This window comes from Macaca thibetana, chromosome 11 (genome assembly GCF_024542745.1).
Source record: "Macaca thibetana thibetana isolate TM-01 chromosome 11, ASM2454274v1, whole genome shotgun sequence".
Lineage (NCBI taxonomy): Eukaryota > Metazoa > Chordata > Mammalia > Primates > Cercopithecidae > Macaca > Macaca thibetana.
Window position 1 is genome coordinate 93,004,099 of NC_065588.1, and position 16,529 is coordinate 93,020,627.

The following is a 16,529-nucleotide window of genomic DNA, read 5'->3' on the forward strand; positions in this document are numbered from 1 at the left end:
AAGTTTTTAATGATTATGAAAAAACATTGTCATTCATAAATTTTAGTTCTTCAACAATACTACATTGCTACATTTTATTCATCAAATACTACCTGAGAGAAACCATTAAGAACAGTGAATGTGGCCGGGCGCGGTGGCTCAAGCCTGTAATCCCAGCACTTTGGGAGGCCGAGACGGGCGGATCACGAGGTCAGGAGATCGAGACCATCCTGGCTAACCCGGTGAAACCCCGTCTCTACTAAAAAATACAAAAAACTAGCCGGGCGAGGTGGCAGGCGCCTGTAGTCCCAGCTACTCGGGAGGCTGAGGCAGGAGAATGGCGTAAACCCGGGAGGCGGAGCTTGCAGTGAGCTGAGATCTGGCCACAGCACTCCAGCCCGGGCGACAGAGCGAGACTCCGTCTCAAAAAAAAAAAAAAAAAAAAAAAAAAAAAAAAAAAAAAAGAACAGTGAATGTATGTATAGTTATACGTATGTTAATTGATGTTGCTTTGGTGTATTTGCTTTCCCTTCTGGAAGATAGATTTCTGGGTCTCAGAAAACGTACTGCTTGATGCTTTGTCTCTGTTTTAGGGCTGCTTTTAAGTGTTGGTGTCAAGCTCTTGATGACATATTCAGAAAACCAGACGTGCTGCACACGTGGAAAGAATTTGGCCCCTCGCTCACCAATGTCACCAACAGCCATTCACCTCTGGGTTTCAAAGACTACAGTGAGGAGTTTCTGTCAAGAGTTGGCATCTGGGGGTGTTTGCAAGGAGCAGTCATATCAGCAAAGATAGCGCAGTGAGTGTGAGGATAGAAGGATCCGCATACTAGCTAACAGCTTCCTTGCAGGGTGCCCCCCTGTACCATGCAAAATGCAATGCCTCATGCACACTGGATTTCTGGGAGGTTATGTCCATATCATACAGGGCCTTACAGTTTATTTACTTATTTGTGATGTTTATTGCTTATGATTATCTCCTTTTCCTGTAACACAACTCTTGCCCCAAAATATCAGTGTCACCTGGGCCCAGGTGTTTGCTTTGCTTACTCATGGATCCCAAGTTCCAGATATGTATTCAATAACTATTTGGTTTTTTTGTTGTTGTTTGTTTTTTTTTTTTGAGACGGAGTCTCACTCTGTCACCCTGACTGGAGTGTAGTGGCTTGATCTCGGCTCACTGCAACCTCCGTCTCCTGGGTTCAAGAGATTCTCCTGCCTCAGCCTCCTGAGTAGCTGGGATTACAGGTGCCCAACACCATGCCCAGCTAATTCTTTTGTAATTTTAGTAGAGACAGGATTTCACCACGTTGGCCAGGCTGGTCTGGAACTCCTGAATTCTGATGGTCTGCCCACCTCAGCTTCCCAAAGTGTTGGGATTACAGGCGTGAGCCATGGCGTCTGGCTCAACAATGACTTTCTGAGTGGTCAAATGAATGAGCAATTGGTAAGAGAGCAGGAAAACAGTGTGGAGGCAGTCAGGCATGGGCCTCATCCAAAAGTGTACTAGAAACCAGTTACTTTCAACAAGTTTCACATTCCTTCTGAGACTCAAGTGTCCTTATCTCTAAGCCAAGGTGGTAAAAATTACATGCCATACTGTATCAATTTGCTAGGCTGTCGTAACAAAGTACCACAGACTGGGTGGCTTAAACAACATAACTTCGTTATCTCATGATTCTGAAGGTTAGAAGTTGGAGAACAAGGTGTTGGTTAATCGGTTTCTTCTGAATCCTCTCTTCTTGGCTTGTAGAAAGACCACTATGTCCACATGTGGTCTTTCCTCGGCATGTCAATGTCCTAATCTCCTCTTCTTATAAGGATACCAGTCATATTGGATTAGGGCCCAACTCTGTGGCCTCATTTTAACTTAGTTACTTACCTCTTTCGATGCCCTGTCTCCAAGCATGGTCACAATCTGAGGTTACTGGGTATGTTAGGCTGTTCTTGCTTTGCTACAAAGAAATACCCAAGACTGAGTAATTTATAAAAAAAAAAGAGGTTTGATTGGTTCTTGATTCTGCAGGCTGTACAGAGAGCATGGTACCAGCATCTGCTGGGTTTCTGGAGAGGCCTCAAGATGCTTTCAGTTATGACAGAAGGCCATATTTGAATATAGGAGCCCGCATCTCACATGGCAAGAATGGGAGCAAGAGAGAGTGGGAGGTGCCACACTTTTTAGACAACCAGATGTGATGTGAACTCACTCATCACCAAGGAGATGGCACTAAGCCATTCATGAGGGATCCACCACTGTGATCCTACTACCTCCTGCCAGGCCCCACCTCCAATACTAGGGATTACAGTTTAGTATGAGATTTGATGGGGATGTATATTCAAACTATATCACTAAGAGTTAGGACTTCAACATATGAATTTCTAGGGGACACAATTTAGCCCATAATACATACTGTATTACTGTCCTTTTTTGCTGCTGTAACAAATTACCCTAAACCTAGTGGCTTAAAACAAAATAGATTTATTCTTTTACAGTTATAGAGTTCAGAAATCATAAAATTAGTGTGTCAGCAGGGCTGTGCTTCCACTGGAGGCTCTTGGGTTTGAGAAGCTGATTCCTTATCTTTTCCAGCTTCTTGAGGCCTCCTGCATTCCTTGGTCCATGACCCCACCTTCTATCTTTAAGACCAACACCTTAGCATCTTTCCCCCACACCTGCCCCTCTCTGTCTGTCTCTCACATCTTCCATCTTCACATCTCCTTCTCTGTCTCTGACCCTCCTGCCTTTCCCTTATAAAGGCCATTGTGACAATCCAGGATAATCTTCCCTATCTCAGTTGCCTTAATTTAATCACATCTGCAAAGTCTTTGTTGCCCTATAAGGTCACATATTCATAGGTTCTGGAGATAAGGTCATGAATATCTTTGGGGGTCCATTATTTAGCCTACCACACATAACACATGTGAATGTCTTTAACAATGGCTTATGCATAGCTAGCACTCACAAATATGTTAAGTATTTCAAATTTCTGATTAACATGAGAAATTTGAAAAGTATGGAGGGATTAGAGGTATAGGTTTCCTTCACCTCTCCAGTTACTTCTTTAGCTGACCTGTCGGAGGTGGTGAGCAACAACCTGCATAGTGTTTTAAGCTGTAGAGCACACTTAAAAAAACTTACCTGTTCCTAGGTGGTGATCACATTGCTTTCAGATTAGCATCTTCAGTCAGGGAAGTAAGAAAGTACTGCTTTAAAAGTATTAAATGTCAAAGATTTAGACTTCTGTCAAGTTTAATTTTTTTGTGCTCCTGGGATAGAACGCACACACACACTCTCTCTCTCTCTTTCTCTCTCTCTCTCTGTCTCTTTGTCTCCTGAAACAGTCTGAGCTTATGACTTAGTGGAGCTTGTCAATTGGGAATGGAAAAGCCAAGGAAAGGAACAGGTTGGAAAGGAACAGCTACAGGCTTCCTGCCAGAGGGCACCTCCGCTTCTCTGAGCTTCTGAAGTTATTACCTAGTGATTTTTAACAAACAGAAAGTAATTTCCTGGTTTCCCAGCTGGAAGTCTGACTGTCATAGGAGATGTCATTCTACAGGGGCTTTGGCTGTTTTCCTAGACTCCCTGAGTAGAGGAAACTCTTCTCCCCCCTGTAAAATACCGCACTTGAAGATCCACACAGTGAAGCTGAACTGAGGTAGACGTTGTTAATAATGTAGTGAACCTGACTGGTTTTATCTAAGAAAGACTTAGGAGAAGGTAATGTGGTTGGTAGTTGCAAATGTGAATTTTAAGACTCTTATATAGAAAACTCAAACTCTTTTTCTAACGGACATAAAATGAAAGAGTTGTAAATGGAGAGATATTAATGTTTGGTGGAAATACTTAATGCTGTGAATGGCTCCATAATAAACAGCTAGAGAGAAAATACAATGCTTCAGTCTTCAGGTGGAATTATTTAACCGCACTCATCAAAAGCCTTTACTGTGCACCCACTTTTACCAAAAGCTTTCACTTCCAGGGCTTCATTCAGTGGAACCGATAGGATAAGTGCCCAAAAGTGTAGGCATAACAATGTTTACCTCAGCATTGGAAAACGCCAGTGGAGATTCATATTTTTATGTTATGGCACATCTGTATGATAAAACATTAAAGTTCTTTAGAATAATGATATAGTCCATTATGTCTGTGAATGAAAAATTTGTTTATAAAGTTGTATGTATTGCCTAATTCTACTCTTAATGTGTATGTATGTGTTTCTCTGTGTGTATAGTTATATACAGAAAAAATATATATAAGGAAATTGACTAAAATGTTACTAGTAATCATGTTTAGGCAGTAGGATTACAGGGGACTTTTTTATCTTCTTTAATGTATTTTCCTTTTATTTTCTTATATATTTATATGTATATTTTTTCTTATACATTTTGTGTTCTAAATATGTATGTAAAGACATATTCATATCAAAATGTTTTTGGAAAATTTTTACTAATCAGTTTATTTTTCTTATACTTACTTAGATTTATTAAGTCATTGAATGTTGAAAAGAAAACTGACTGTTGCATTTTGTCTGCATTACTCTTTCAGGTAACGCTTTATTTATGTATGTTTTTCCATGGTAGCACAACCATTCATTGGATCAGTAAAAAAAGTTTATCATATTCAGAAAACTCAGGTAGCAAAATAGCATGAATCTTGATTAAATATCACAAGCCCATCTTTCTCTTGATCGCTGAACCCCTGTGAGACCTTCACCTTTAATTTCTTTTTTTTCTTTTTTTTGAGATGGAGTCTCACTCTGTCACCCAAGCTGGAGTGCAGTGGTGCAATCTCAGCTCACTGCGACCTCTACCTCCCAGGTTCAAGTGATTCCTGTGCCTCAGCCTCCCAAGTGGCTGGGATTACAGGCACGTACCACCACACCTAGCTAATTTCTTGTATTTTTAGTAGAGCTAGGGTTTTACCATGTTGGCCAGGCTGGTCTCGAACTCCTGACCTCAGGTGATCTACCCGCCTTGGCCTCCCAAAGTGCTGGGATTATAGGTGTGAGGCACCATGCCTGGCCCACCTTTAATATTTAACAGAGTCAGTTTTCTCCTTTACACTACAGAAGGAGGAATTTTACAGATGGGGAAACTGAGTCTTCTGTCATTAGGAAGATCATGTTACTAGTAATCAGTATGAAGCCAGTCTGTTTGACTTCAAATAGTTGCCTTAGGTTACCTCATCTCTAAATTCAGTTTTGCTTGGTTATATGATATAAAATCTATCTTATGATGAAGGTGAAAAATAACTTGAAGACTACAGGAGAGGTGTTCTTGCAGTTCTCAGAATTTTGGTTTGACTTCACTGAAGAAGAAAGGGGCTTTTATGTGAAATACAAGACATTTTGAAATTCCAAAATGTAACCAGGGACCTTTGCAATCTACTAAAGGTTCTATTTACTTTGAAAGATGGGCACTCTTGTTCTGTGTATGAGAGAAGTCTCATAGCTTATGAAATCTAAATAAGTGAGTTCTTCAGGAAGGGCTTCTCTGAATGTAAGGCCAGACTTTTCAATTTTCTTATGTTCCTTATACCTCTTGTCTGGGCTTCAAAGGGAAGAAGTACAAGAGGCAGAGGTGCAAAGGAAATGACCCAACTCTGACTTGTTAAATCGCATTCTTTACTTTCTGATACTCCTTGTTCTTGAAGATAATGCTGTTTATGTTTTAGAAAATATGTGTTTTAACAAGTATTTAACATTTTGCTTAATGTCGACAATAATGTGTGTATTATTTCTTAGTAATACTATACCTAAAATAAAAATTAGCTGGTGGGATTTATCTTAAAAGCCTATTAATTCTTTTTATGATTTTAAAACAAATGTATGATAGTAAAAATTTCAACAACTACAAAGTATTTTAGAATAGTATATCTCATGACCTTAATAAGCCATTGGATTGAAATTCTTTCTGATATATACATTAAAATAATTTCATAATGCGTTTGTCATTAAGAAATTTTAATTGTTAAAATAACAAAGAAGCACCCTTAAATGAAAAATGTGGTTTTACATATTCATCTTGTCTCCCCAACATCTAGTGTAATGTTGGTTACATAAATTACCAAAAACTATTGGTCAAATTATAACAATAGTCTTTTCATTTAAGCTGTTAGAAGTTTGGAATTACCTCTGCCTGATTGAGACTTCTGAAACAAGTAGTCATTTCCTCTACTTATAGCTTGGTATAGTGGAAAGAACATAGTTTTTTTTTTTTTTTTTTTTTTTTTTTTTTTTTTTTTTTAGCTAAATAGACATGTCTTTGAATCTCCTTTCTGCCATTGTTAGCTGTGTGACTTCAGATAAATTTTTTAAGCCTCAATTATATCATTTGTGACATAATAATCCTCCCTTCTAAGAGCAGGTTAAAATAACATTAAATGAGATAATGTTTATAAAGAACTTACCGGCAGTGCTTAACATAAGATTGACCCTCAACAAAAGATAATTTAATATAATTATAATTTCTTTGAAAATAAGAGGTATCCAACTACCATGGAATTTAAAAAGCCCATCTGGAGTGATAAAAGCATTTGGAACCTGTAATGATGATAATATAAATGATAAGTACCATTTATTACAAAGTACAGTGTGCTAGGTATATACTAAGCATTTTATAAAGCAATATATGTATTTGTCTTTTTTTGTTTCATTATTGAAAATGCAATATATAGCTCTTTATATTTCACTTTTTTTTTCATTTTCAGGGTTTGCTTAGAACCACACTTCCACATCCCAAAGCTGAACGTTGCTATGCTCAGTATGAAATCACTCAGCTTCTCCCAGGCATCGAACTCTTCTCAGATAGATACAGGGCTGACATTTGCTCTGTAATTGCAAGTCTGTATTACATTATACGTGAACTGCACTTTGTTAGGCAAAATCTAATAGTAAGTAGTTTGTAAAATCAAAAAATATGTATCACTGGGATATTTTGCTCGACTTACCTCATACTTTTCAAATTTTGCTAATATTCTTTTGATCAGTTACTGTTTAACTTTTAAACTCTACATATGTAGGATTCTTAATTACACTTCAAACTAAAGTATATTAATTAATATTCTTTCTTTGCATTTTGGATATAAAAGCAGACTATTTGATTTTTTCTCCTTTTACTGTGTTACTTTATATTTTTTTCTTAAGATAGTTGGTGAAATTGATCAGAATGCATCACTGATCTCAAACACGGAAATCTAGTGTACTTGTAAGCCACTGCATTAAGTTGTTCAGGTTATATCAATACCAAAACTGTGAGAGTGTTTCTTTATTGAGATAAGTTTATCTTTATGTCTTTTATCTTTTCTCTGTCAATGGTGCATCTAAGAGGAAAACAGATTCTAAGCATGAGATAAAAACAGACATTTCTTAATGTCCTAGAAAATAAAAAAATCCAAATACAGCTCTCCTCTCCTTTGGGGAAAGAAATCGCAGTATATGTCATACATTTGAAGCTGGTTGCATTAAAAAATTAATATGTTCTATTAGAATTGTTGGTCATTTTATATTTTCCTCCATTATTTTGTCTTTTTACTTTCTTTATGTTCTTTCCTCTATTTTTTCACATCTCTTTTTTCCCTTTGTTTGCTTCTTTATAGCTATTCTTTCTTTTTTCTGCTCCTTTCCCTTTCCTCCGTGATTTTCATACCTACTTACTTTTTTCTCCCATATATTGTTTTCTATTCTCTTGGTATATTTATCCTTCTAAATTCAACTCTGTCTTTATATTGAAAATATTTATTGTCCCCTGATATGAATTGTTAGCTTATAAAACCATGTATTAAAGTAAAGAGATTGATAAGTGCATTTAACACTTGGCAGACTTGCTGAGAAATTGTTTATTTTTAAAAAATAACAAAATGGTGCCCCTCTCACTGTTAAAGGGATTCATTTCTGGGTTGAAGAAATAGTTCTATCCCCTGGGTAACCTTTAGCTGTCTAGTCATATTCATATATAATACATATCACTGTGCTGGAAAAGAAATGAGATTTTTTTTCTCTAAAGCTGAAGAAATTGAGAATGTTTTTCTGAATAATTGAGCAATTGGCAGCAATAAAATGGTGTGTTTTTATTTCTCGCTAAAGAAAAAGAAACTAAATCTCAAAGGTAATCGCCAACTCTTAATGTTTTGTGCTGCATTAATTGTGGAAAAAGGTATTGTGTTATGTTTGTTAGGCATAGTTATAGAAAAATGTTTTATGTTTGAAATCATTTAAGACCAGTTCTAATCCTTTAAAAAAGCTGTTGCTATTAGCAGCTGCCAGTTACCTGACAATTAGAGGTTCCCCAGCTGAAATTGCAAGAAGTAAACAATTTCCATTTTGTATTACATTAACCTTCTCCAGAAGAAGCCCAGTGGCTAAGGGGACTTCTGTGGAATATAAAATTTGCTATGTGACCCAGAGCTGTGGAGCTATGGGAAATAGTTTGCTAACTAATGGGGATCCCAATCATCCTTCCACTCCATCTTCCTTTGGCAGGGAAGGCTACAGTTGCAGGAACTGAGCTTAAGGTTTGATCTGAGGTCAGCAGCTGTTGCAATGTTAGGCAAAACTGTCCTCTCCATATCTTTCTCTGGATGGATCGTGGTTGGGCCATTTGAAATATTGATAGTCTGTAAGCCTTCACATATATCCATGGGACTTCAAGAGCAACTGAACTTTGGGGTGAATTCTAGGAAAATAAAAATATTATGTGAAGAGTAAGCTTGGGTTTTAATAAGTAGAATATATGCTATGTGAAGGCAGGGATTTGTTAGATTTTGTTCTCATTCAACAGTGCCTAACACATAATAGGCAGGTTATAAATATTTTTTGTTGATAGAAAAATTCTAGTTGAAGACAAAAAGCAACTGGCATTAAAATGAGTAAGTAGGATCCAGTTGGGGGCAGAGATTGAGTTCCTTTGCTTTAAATTTTGCATTTATTTGGTAGCTCATTTGCTAGAATTTTTCCACAGGCCACAGTGATTCGTATATTTATGTTGAGTTAATTGTTTTCAAGGAAGATAATTGATTGGATTTTTACCTCTTCCTGCTTAAAGAGAAGAGATGTACAACCTAGATTTGGGGTACCAAATGGCATCTACTGGGAACTGTAAGTCTCTAATAGCATCTTAAAGTTCCGATAAACTTATGAAGCATGTGCTAGATAGATTATTTCACTTATTTTCAACAGTATAGTTTCCTATCATGGAAAGTAAATCAATATATAACATATCCTATATTTAATATTTGGCTAAATTTGATTATTAGGTTATTAGTTTGATAAAATATATTTTGAAACGAGTGTTTTTCTCCTCATAGATTCTTCCTCTCCTTGCATTGTATCAATATTTTGTTTCTGGAATTTGTCAAGATATAATCAGAAGTCTAGAAGCAAGAATCCTCAAGGTATGTTACAAGCTTTTAAGACATTTGATATTCTTGAACTATTAAAGATATTGTCATGTATTAATTTGATTTTAGGACTTATATTAACAAGCTGATAATAACATGGCATTACACTGATATAAAAAATAACTTAGCCATTATTATAATAAAGTACGAGAAAGAGCCAGTTAGAAAGGTGTAGATTATTTTATGCTTGGACCACAGTAAAGTGAGGAACAGCTGCACATGGAAATAAGGTTCACCCAACACCAATTGGCCTGGAAATCGCCACTTCTGAGAGACTGGCTTCCTGGTGAAGACCAACTGAACCAGTTTTCTGAAGCTTCTGTGAATTTATTCCTAAGAACCTTTATGGAGATCATGGTACACAAGAATTTTTCAATGCACAGGTAATTGAATTAACAAGATCAGATAGATGCTAAATTACAAAAAATCCTGTAATCCAGAAGTCAGTTAAGGTTCTCTGCTTTTGAGATGCATGTGCAATTGATTGACTTGAACACCACATGGGATGGGAAGCACCTTATTCTCTATGCTCTCTATCCTAATCACTCATGTTGCCTGCTCCCACTTTTGTTGAATTTGTTTTGTACATGGATCATCTCAATATCCAACAAATTTGCTCCCAGTTCTGTACCTCCTCAACTGTAATATGGAGTTCAACCCTATTTTATATTTTACACACACACACCCGCGTGCGCACGCGCGCACACACACACACACACACTGTGTATTCACCCTTTTTTCTATAGTGGACTTTACTAAAAATTAGGAAGACAGAGAAATTTAAGTTGAGGCAAAACAAACAATTGAAGATAGAACATTTGGCTTTCTTGAGCTTAAAATCTTTCTTGGCCATCATCTCATGCTTTTGCCACCAACTGAATGGAGCAATCAGCTATGGGCTGGTAAACGTCACAATTGGCTCTAAAAAAATAAACCTCAAAGCCGGGCGTGATGTCTCACGCCTGTAATCCCAACACTTTGGGAGGCCAAGGCGGATGGATCTCCAGGTCAGGAGTTCGAGACCAGCCGGGCCAACATGGCGAAACCCCATCTCTACTAAAGATAAAAAAATAATTAGCCACGTGTGGTGGCGGGCACCTGAAATCCCAGCTACTCTGGAGGGTGAGGCAGGAGAAAAGCTTGAAACCAGAAGGTAGAGGTTGCAGTGAGCTGAGATCACACCACTGCACTCCAGCCTGGGCGACAGGGCGAGACTCCATCTCAAAAAAACAACAAAAAACAAAAAAACACCTCAAAATTTTCATTTGTGGCATTTTCAATTTCCATCCATGGTGTGAATACTCCCACTATGTCTGACTTCAAGCTACCGACTAGACATCACTAATGATGGAATCAGGGACAAGATGTGCACAATTAGCTCTTGCAAATTGGAGTGAGTGGGCTCCAATACACCACTGGCTTAATTCATACTTCTGCTTTTGTGGAAATACTCTCTGCCTTTTGTTGCCAAATTTCTCCCATTTTCTAATAAGGGAAAATTAGACTTCCATTTAAATTTCTCTTCATGTCTAAACCCTGCCCTGGGGCCTATATTTTCAGACCTAAATAGTTTGTGGCATGCTATTTCTAAGTAAAGAAATGAAGAATTCTGGTGCTGATTATTAATGATTTTAACCTGGGAATAAATAATTTGTTACTGATCATAAAAATTTCTGAATCACCCTCTCTGAGTTACTGAACTCTTATGAGTTCTATTGCTTTTGAATTCCAACACTTTTAAAAGAAACTGAATGTAACTTTTCTCTCTTTTTTACAAAAGATAATGTTCTCTTCAATATTGCAAAATTCTTGAGGCTAGGATCTGTATCTTATTCATCTTTTAATTCCCTGTAGCGTCTTGAGTAATACATTCACATAGTTGAAATTCAGTAATTAACTATTGAATTTAAAATCTGCAGACATTTTTCAAGTGCCTACGTGCACTCTCTATAGTGTTTAGTGGGAACTCACCTAGAAAATACTTGGCAGATGTTTATTGATTTAACTCTAAAACAACATTTATCGAGTACTTCCTATTTAAAAGCACAATGTTAGTAACTCCAGTCGAAGAAATGTAACCAATGATCCTTGCTTATAAGGAAGTGAAAACTAAGAAGAAAGACAGGACATATACCCAAGATAATAATGTTGGCACCTGCCACTTGATCATTTCCAAATGGGTGTGATGAAGACTCTCCAGGAGTTTGAAAGAGGAAAAAATGGCTTTGAGTCTTTAGGTTTCACTAAGTAGGTAAGATTTAGGCTTGAAAAGAGTAGAATTCATGGAGCAGGAGAGAGGAAAAAGGGAACATTTCTTGGCCGTCAGTGTGAAAGATAGGTGAGAAAATATTGACTTGTTTAGGGGGTAGGGGTGGTTCAGTTACACTAGAGTGGAGGTTTTGGGTAGGCAGGTTGTAGAAGATAACATGAGTATACCAGAGGTCGATGACACTGAGAATACCAGGGACTTAGTCTTGAATTCTCAACTCTGAAGAGATATAATTTGGAGGTGGAGCTATGAGAGAAATGAAGAGATTGCAATATCCGAATTTTGTAACATGTACAATCTGGTCTGTCCTTAAGAGGCAAGAAGCATGAAAGGGTTGCAATGATCATAACTTATCAAGAGGAGATCTAGATGGGCACCAAAAGACATAATCTGGAACAAAGTGGTTAGATGACTTTTTAAAAATCATATTGTTAGCACTTGGTAGCTGTTTTTGTCCTAGAGTAGCATAAAAACCAGAGAAGAATTGTGGACTTCATTCTGGAGAACTGGGTTGGAGAATTAATTACAGAATTTATATAGAATCTTATTGTTTCTATAATTAACTAATTGTAGAATTTGGATCAGGAGAATGACATGATCTTATCTGGTGTCTGGTACCAGTGTCAGGAGTAGAGTGAGCAGTGGGATCTTATTGGCATAGTAGGATTGAAAAACCAGACTAGGGTTTTGACAGAGCAATGAAAGAGGACAAATGATGGATCATACAGAGGAAGGAATGACAGCCTGTGTGAGCAGAGTTTGCCTGACCTTTCTGAAGTAAACTGGGGTCAGGGAGTGGGAAGAGAGAAAAGTCATAGTCGGGAAATAACACACAATGATGATTCCTGACAAATCAAAGAGCAATAGATCACACTCTGAAGTTTCTATAGTGCCCTAGTGTCTTTCAGGGAAAGCTTTAAGACCTCTTCATGATCAGCTGGCCTGGCTTCACTTTAGAACTGCCAACATCTTGAAAGATTTGTCACTCTCAACACATCAAACCTAGGAAGGGTACCAGTGATTCTATATTTGTGTGAGTGAATGGTTGATTTATGGGTAGTTCTTTTTGCTCTCTGGCTTGTTTGTGTTTGCAGTGTTGGTCACCTCTGAAAATATATGTCCATTATTTACCCAATTGCTTTTTCAAATGGTCAGATTGGTATGATAAACTGAAGCCAGAAAGAGTCCATGTTCAGCAATCTTATAGTCAAAACTCAAGGAAACTAACCACATACAGATATAGGGAAGTGTTTCCTCCTAGGGGTAATGAGAAAAATGGTCATCTAGAAACCTGAAAGAGTTTATATGTCTCCCCCAGAGCCTCCTTTGATATTATATGGCACTGGGGAGATTAGACCCCAAGGTACCTTAGGCAAAGACCAAAGTATGCAACTCGATAGACAAGCAATTTTCTCTTTCTTATTAAAAATATTTTCCTGATCTTTTATATTTTATTTTCATGTTATTTATGTATACAGTTTCCCACTAGCGCACCTTTTTATTTCTTTAAAATTCGCACACTCTTGAGATTCCTAAGATAATAACAAATGGGAAACAGAGAGTATGATAGGTGGACATGCTGAGGATAAATGGAATTTTCTTTTCCTATGTTATGTATTTACACGTTCATCTAATTTCGTACTTTATTCTCTGCTTCCACATTTACCCTTCTCTGCTCTCTACAAAGTCACTAGATAGTTTTCACAATTTAAGTCAGGTTAGGGCCCTGTCCTGTTTAAAACTCTCCAGTAACTCCTTATCACACAAAGAATAATGTGCAGAGTCCCTACTCTGGTCTTCAGGTTCTACTTGACCTTTTTTGGCCAGCATTCATACTCACCTCCTGACCTCCTCCCCTTGCTCCCTGAGTGCTGCCATACGGCCTCTACACTAAGGTCCCTTAGCAGATTTTCATGTCTGTCTCCTTTAATGCCATTCCCAAATCTTCTCTTGAAGGTTTTCTTCACAGAGAATTCCTTCCTGACCACAGTCTTGAAAATAGCATTTGTGAGTGCCCTGTGTCCCTTTGTATTTGTGTATATCTTCATGTGTCACTGAAACTTAGCTAAACATGCATCCCAATGGAACATAACCTCTAAGAGGGCTTGGTACATATGAGGTGCTCCATAAATACGTTGAACGAATTTAAATAAGAACTCCTTTTTCTATAATTTTCTGACTGATGATCCTGCTGGATTATATTCAAATTAAGCCATATAAAATACATAGCTATAAATTGATTATTATTATTAAATATATGTATTTAAAATTAACAGCAGCCATTAATTATGGATAAGAAAATTGTTCCTTGTAGCACTATTCACAATAGCAAAGACATGAAATAAACCTAAATGCCTATCATCGATAGACTAGATAAAATGTGATACATATACACCATGGAATAATATGCAGTCATAAAAAAGAATGAGATCATATCCGTTGCAGCAACCTGCATGGAGCTGAGCTGGAGGCCATTATCCTAAGCAAACTAACCCAGGAACAGAAAACCAAATACCACATGTTCTCACTTATAAGCAGGGACTAAATATTAAGGACACATGGACACAAAGAAGGGAACAATAGACACTGGGGCCTGCTTGAGAGTGTGGGGTGAGAGGAGGGTGAGGATCATAAAACTAACTACTGGGTACTATACTTGTTACCAGTAGAGGGTTGTGACTGCAAGTTGTTCAGGTTCTTGGCGTTTTGAACAAAGAACTGGACAAAACGCCCAGCAAAGCAAAGAAAGAATGAAACAACAAAAGAATGAAAGCAGAGATTTATTGCAAATGAAAGTACTCCACAGTGTGGGAGTGGGCGTGAGCAGCAGCTCAAGGGCCTGGGTACAGAATCTTCTTGGGTCCAAATATTCCCTAGAATTTTCTTGGGTCCAAACGTCCCCTATTCATATTGGCCACTTCGCGCTCACCCCATGTAAATGAAGTAGTGGCCCACAATTGGTTGCAAAAGGCAACCAATCAGAGGCTAGGGTGAAGTTACAAAGTTATACTTCTATGGAAAGGAAGACTCACCTGCAATCAGTCTGATTGGTTGCGGACAGCCAATTTTCCTATCTGCCGCGCAGAAGAGGTGGGGGTTTGCAAAGGGAGTAGCCTCTTAAAAGTTAAAAATAAAAGAAAATTAGTAGTTGTCTCTGTGTTGATACATTGTGGAGTTAGTCTCCCAGTTTGACTTTCCTCGTTGGGCTGGAGAACATTAGGAGTGTTTTTGTTTTGTTTTTCTTTTGGGTTATAGTTAATGGGAACAAAAAAAAATCATTAAAAAAACTTTTATACAGCTATCATATTATAAAACTATTAATGTGTTTGCCTCTGATGAAGTAAGCAGCATCTGATAAATGTCCATTGTTTTGAACAGCCGCCTGCTGTTGTTAGCTTCTTGGTCCATTGCACATGTATATGGGCACACACACAGACACTTGCATCTCTCTCCACTGTGTCTAGTAAACATTAATTCATAATGCATTACCAACATTAAGCAGAAACTTTGGATCTCAGAAAGTTGACGATTTTCTCTATACTTTGTTTTCTAAGTAAAACAAATTGTTTAATTAAGTACCTCATTGTTTCCTTTCCTTTACAGATAGAAGTCCTTATAGATTTGAGATTCTTTTCTGAAGCCTTTTATGAGATATCCCAAATTTTCTATGGAAAAAACATGCCTTGTTCAATACCCGCAGGCTATAAAGCTACTGGAAAAACGAAGGTAATCTGACAATTTGATTCAAAGCAATTTCTTTACCTGTGAGGGATACGTTCCTAAAATGTAGGGAACACTCCCACGAAAGTGTATTTACAATCTCTGGTATTTTAGACTTCTTTGTTAAGTCTGGTTACAACTAACATCAGGATTTTATGAGGTTTCATTTGTCTGGGTTGGAAGGGTGTCATGGAGGAGGGAGCATGGTTTTGGAGTAGTTTTTACAGTCAAATTCTGGCTCAGGGATGCTGCATGTTGCTTTTTATTATAGTTACCATGGGCAGTCTCACTAGGCACATTTATCAGCCACTACTGCTTAGTTTTTTGGGTCTGACATTACAATTTCTGGTTAATATTTTAAATCAAAATAGTCTTTCCTTATGTCTTATTTGGGTCTCTTTGATTTTCATACTTTATACCAAAGTTTTAAGAATGTGTTCAAATTTCTTCTGATTTCTGTGAGGAGAGAACATTCCTCCATATTGTCTAACCTTTTTTGATTTTAGGAGATAGTTTTTACCTGGCTTGTTTAATTTATATTTATAAACTGGATAATTGAAATACCCTTGAAAATGAATACTGGAATTGATGTTTAAAGCATAAATTAAATCAGAGGGAGCTATTATTTTCCTCTCTTTTGGTCTTCATGGTGATCTGGGAATCGCTGGATGATCATGCTTCAGGCAGATGCTTGTGACCCTCCTAGACCAGCAATAAAGGAAATAGGAGAAGGTAGCAAATCGGTTTGCCTGGGAGAGAGTGTATGTGTGAGGAGTGAGACTGATAGGCACAATACCAGCTGGTTGGATTCAAATTTGGAGGACCTAAAGCAGCCTGGGGAATGAGCTATAAGTCTTGAAAACCACTAGCATAAGCTGACATTATATTTACATATAATATGACAATTACTTCAGAGTATTCTCCTAAAATGTACCTTCTTGTTACTCCATATGACTGCTACAGCATTATAACTTATTGTAATAGGGTGTGAGGCTATCCACAGAACATCTCAAGAGGGATGTTTATTAGGCAATTGGATACATGCGTGTGCATAGGTATGTATATACATCCATATATATGCATATATCTATGTGTGATTGATAGATAGATGGATAGAGAGATACACACAGAGAGGGGACAGAGAGTGAGACTGGTATCAGT

The 16,529-nt window shown here is 37.5% G+C and overlaps 1 protein-coding gene across 2 annotated transcripts in view; it reads left to right on the forward strand.

Annotated features, from left to right (window-relative positions):
* The window catches only part of CFAP54 (cilia and flagella associated protein 54), a 382,780-nt gene that overhangs the window by 180,065 nt on the left and 186,186 nt on the right, over positions 1-16,529 (forward strand). For both annotated transcript variants that reach the window (XM_050749308.1, XM_050749309.1), the window contains 5 exons: positions 573-782; positions 4,462-4,528; positions 6,692-6,874; positions 9,287-9,373; positions 15,252-15,374. In XM_050749308.1, coding sequence (XP_050605265.1) covers positions 573-782; positions 4,462-4,528; positions 6,692-6,874; positions 9,287-9,373; positions 15,252-15,374 — 670 coding nt within the window. The remainder of the gene's footprint in view (positions 1-572; positions 783-4,461; positions 4,529-6,691; positions 6,875-9,286; positions 9,374-15,251; positions 15,375-16,529) is intronic.